At 47.7% G+C, this 4,233-nt stretch overlaps 1 protein-coding gene across 1 annotated transcript; it reads left to right on the forward strand.

Annotated features, from left to right (window-relative positions):
- Nucleotides 1-1,500: 1,500 nt before the first annotated feature.
- POM121L12 (POM121 transmembrane nucleoporin like 12) lies at nucleotides 1,501-2,700 on the forward strand. The gene is given in 2 exon segments (XM_027574591.2): nucleotides 1,501-1,744; nucleotides 1,747-2,700. Coding segments are annotated over 2 exon segments (804 nt in total). The 5' UTR covers nucleotides 1,501-1,600; the 3' UTR covers nucleotides 2,407-2,700.
- The last annotated feature ends 1,533 nt before the right edge of the window (nucleotides 2,701-4,233 follow it).

Below are 4,233 nucleotides of genomic sequence, written 5' to 3' on the forward strand. Positions count from 1 at the left end.
TGGATTACCAGTAAAAATGGAAAAAAAGAGAAATCGCATTAACATTCAAAAAGAATAAAACATATATATGAATGTACGAAGCCTAAATTATAGGACAATGTATAAAACCAATGTTGTTGGGGCTAAAACATAAATCGTGATCTACTGTCACCATTTCCTTAAGAGGCAAATTGCAGAAAGTAACATTAACAACCATTCTAGAAGAATAAAACATACATCACATTTACAAAAACAAAAACTTGTTATTTAGTTTTCCTTAAAAGAGCATTCAAGTGAATTATGTTTGGTTTTTACGATAATGAAAGAGAATGGCCATCTGTCAATACCCGATCTGTAATTTTTATGAACTGCAAGAATTAGTATACCTTCTCCCTCTAAAGTCAAGTCCCAAAATAGAGACAACTCTGCTGGTGGAGATGTAGACTTGTACAGACACTGGGGAAAGTAGTTTGGTAATTTCTCAAAGAGTTAAACAGTTAAGGAGCACCTGAGTGGCTCAGTAGGTTAAGCCTGGGACTTTTGATTTTGGCTGAGGTCATGATCTCAGGGTCATTAGATCTAGCCCCAAGTAGGCTTCCCTGCTCAGCATGGAGTCTGCTTGAGGATTCTCTCTCCCTCTCCCTGTGCCCCTCCACCCCCGCTAGTATGTGCTGTCTCTCAAATAAATAAATCTTAAAAAAAAAAAAAATACTTAAACAGTTAAGGTATGGCCTAGCAATTCTACCCTAGCTATACATCCAAGAGAAATGAAAACATTTGTCCACATAAACTTTTATACATGAATGTTCACAACATTATTCATAATATCAGAAGAGTAGAAACAACCCTAATGTCCATTAACTGGCAAAGGATAAACAACATGTGGTCTATCTGTGCAATGGAATATTGCTGGATCATAAAAAGAGTGAAAAGCTGTGACCTGCTACTGCATGGATGGATGTTGAAAACACAGTATGCTAAGCAAAAGAAGCCAGTTGCAAAAGACTACATATTACATAATCCCTTTTATATGAAAGCCCACAATAGAGAAATCTATATCTGGAGAGAAAATGAGTTAGTGGTTGTTTAGGGCTGGGGGAAGGGGAGGTGGATGGGAAGGTGATAGTCATAGCATCCAGGCTTTCTCTTTGAAGCGTGGATGTTCTCAAGTTGACTGTGGTGATGGGTGTACCTATCTGCGAACATGCTGAAAGCCATAGAACTGTATTCTTTGGGTGAACTGTATGGTATGTGAATGATATTGCAGTAAAGATGTTGGGGATTGGGGAGTGGAGATGGTGAGGTCCTAGCCCTCTCTCCACAGCCAAACTCTTGCTATCAGCAGCGGGAAGAACAGAGATTGGAGGCTATCACCTCCAGATAACTGTGCACAGTCAGGCTGCAGCTGCGCTTGCATACTTCTCCCGAGTCCCCTCTGCCAGCCTCACGCGCCCAGGGGTTGTGGAGGGTTCCAGGACCCAGGCCCACGCACTTTCCGTGCACCCAGATGCCAACGGTCATCCGAGCCCTGGGCGCTTTGGCTGCAGCTGCGTCCGGCGGCATTGGGAACTTTTGGAAGCCAAATCCCCCCTAGAAAAGCCCCTCCCCGACGCCCGCTCCCATGGGCAACTACCTGAGCACACCCAAGGCCGAGCCGCCACCCCTCGCCCAAGGGCGCGGGAACCCGCGGCCCAGGCCTGCCCAGGCCGAGGACGGTGGGCACCGCATCCGCTCGGGACCCCTCCCGCAGATGCCGCCCAACTGGACCACCCGCCCAAGCAGCGGAGGGTGGTCACTGAGGCATGGAGGCGCTTTCCCGCCAAGCCACCTGCTGAGACAGTCCTGGGGCCGGATCTCTCCGGCGCCTGGGAGAGTTACATGAAGCGGTGGGTTTGGAGTGCCCGCCACCCGAGACGGATCTGGAGCCCTGTGACGGTCAGGATCGCGGCCCCTGAGAGCAGAGGGAACCCGTGGGTGTCCCGGGCACAGGGGCATGGCGCCTGCTCTGCAGGGCATCCACTAGTGGAGGAGCGCCCAGACCCTTGTGCCAAGGAGACCGTGCTGAGGGCTCTCAGCCAGTGCCAGAAGGGGAACAGGAAGTTTGACGGGCCCCTGTGGTTTGAGATCCCAGAGAGCACAAGCAGGAGGCAGAACCCAGAGCCCAGGCCATCTGCCTTTAAGCCCCTGATCAGAAATGGTGTGGTCCCTTCCTTTGTGCCCAGACCAGGGCCTCTAATCAAAAGCTTTCACTCCTGGAGCTACAGTGTCTGCAGGGAGGACGCTGACCTCGAGCCTGATGCCCAGCCTTCACTGTCTGCTACCCACCCCACTGCAGGGGCGGTGTCAGCCCAGGGCCCAGATCCTCAGCTGCAGAGCTTGGAGAAGATGCAGCACTCCAGGGGCCTCCCACCTTCCTACAGGGCATAGGAACCGCACCAGGAGGGTCTCTCCCCAGCCTGCTGGCCCCTTTGGCTCCCAAGAGTCAGGGCCCTGTTACCTGCCTCCTGAAACTCAAACCTTTATATTTATTCTCATCTTGCTCACCCCATACTCTACCTGACACAGTACTACTGCATACCCCAGACCTGCCTGTCCTTACTCTGGAGAGCCCACACTGAAGATTGTTGATGTTAAACCCCTTGCCTCCTCCTGCTTGCCCACTCCTTCCTGCCTTTTCCCCTTCTTTACTGGAAGGCATTCTTCTTTCCCCACCTTCCCTATTTGCCCAGTTTGTATAAATACTTGATCTCATTAAAAATGATATTAATATTTTATAAAGGCCTTTTTATATAAAAGTAAAAGGAAAATGTTTCCAGACTATCAAGAGCAAGGGCAAAGACCCTGCAGTGGTAATCACTTTTATTTATTTGAGGCCCAAAGACAAGTCCAGTAAAGCTAGAGTGATGAGAGAGAACATAACATGAGGTTAGTGACGCAGACAATGATGACATAATATAAAGCACTGGGGCCATGGAAGAATTTGAGTTTTATTCTAAGAACCATAGGTTTTAAGCAGAGGAAAGACTAATCAGGTTGATGTGTTTTAAAATGTGTGAAGAGTGTATTATCCAAAATCAGCAACTGAAACAGAAACAATAGGAGCCCAATGTTGTGTTTCAAGCGCCAGAGGAGGGCAGATTGGTCTGAAAGAGGAGCGATGTAGGTTAAAGGTGCACATGAATTTGGGGTGTGTCTTGAAGGTAGATGTTTTGGGGCTTCCTAATGCAATAGATGATAGCATTAGGAAAGTAGAAGAATCCAGGAGTCTTAGCTTATTGGTTCCAAAAATTGCATGGTGACAGTGACATTTATTGAGATGGGAAACATCAATAGGGAACATAATTGGAGATATCAAAGGTTATAAGTTAGTCATGTTTCCTCAATGCATTCATTATCCCAGTGAAATTGTCACCTGCGCGGTTGAAAACATGAGACTCAGTGGAGAGTTTGAAATCAGAGAAATAAATGTAGAAGTCATGAACACATAAGCCCACTGATACACATGATGCTTAAAGCCAGGGCTATGTGGATTCGCCAAGCAGAAAACCCAGAGAAGAAGGCAAAGGATGAACCCTATCATGCTCTGATGTTTAAAGGGCAAAAGAAAGGAAAGGGAAAGAGAAGCCTGGGAAAACACAGCCCCAGAGTACGGAGGTGGGAGATAAGTCAGAAGCAGCAGGGACATTGAAGGGAGAGCTTTAGAAGGTGGAATTTATCACCCACGTTGGCTGCCACTGAAAAGTTGAGATATTCCATCACTGACTTCGAAAAGAGGAATCCTTTTAGAGTGTTGGAGGTAAAGCCTGAATTAATTTGGAAGACATTAGAAGGAGTGGATGTGGAGGCAGGGTCTGGAGAAGCCATGTGGTAGATATTCTGTCATAAAGTAGAGCAGGCAAGTGAGAAGGTGGGAGGCAGTTTTACTTTGTTCTGAAATTTTATTTTAGGAAAGCATAAGGAATATGTTCAGCTGTAAAGGGATCTTTGGGAGGATCAGGAGGGATGGACGGCTAAGTGCTTGTGGAAGGTGGGGTGGCTCTCAGACACTTGATCCTCGATCGCGGCAGCGGCTGGGGGCAAGGGCTATGGTGTGGAATGGGCCAGGGAGGGGGGCCTGGTACCCCAGGGGACCATCAGTTCTCTGTCTTCAACTCTACCAGGGAAGTACAAAGCAAGTCTGTGTGAGAGAGGGCAGGAGGGAAATATCTGAGGTTTGACAAAACCGCTGAACATGCGAAACAGAATTCTCCAAGG

The sequence above is a fragment of the Zalophus californianus genome, chromosome 12, assembly GCF_009762305.2.
Source record: "Zalophus californianus isolate mZalCal1 chromosome 12, mZalCal1.pri.v2, whole genome shotgun sequence".
Taxonomy (NCBI): domain Eukaryota; kingdom Metazoa; phylum Chordata; class Mammalia; order Carnivora; family Otariidae; genus Zalophus; species Zalophus californianus.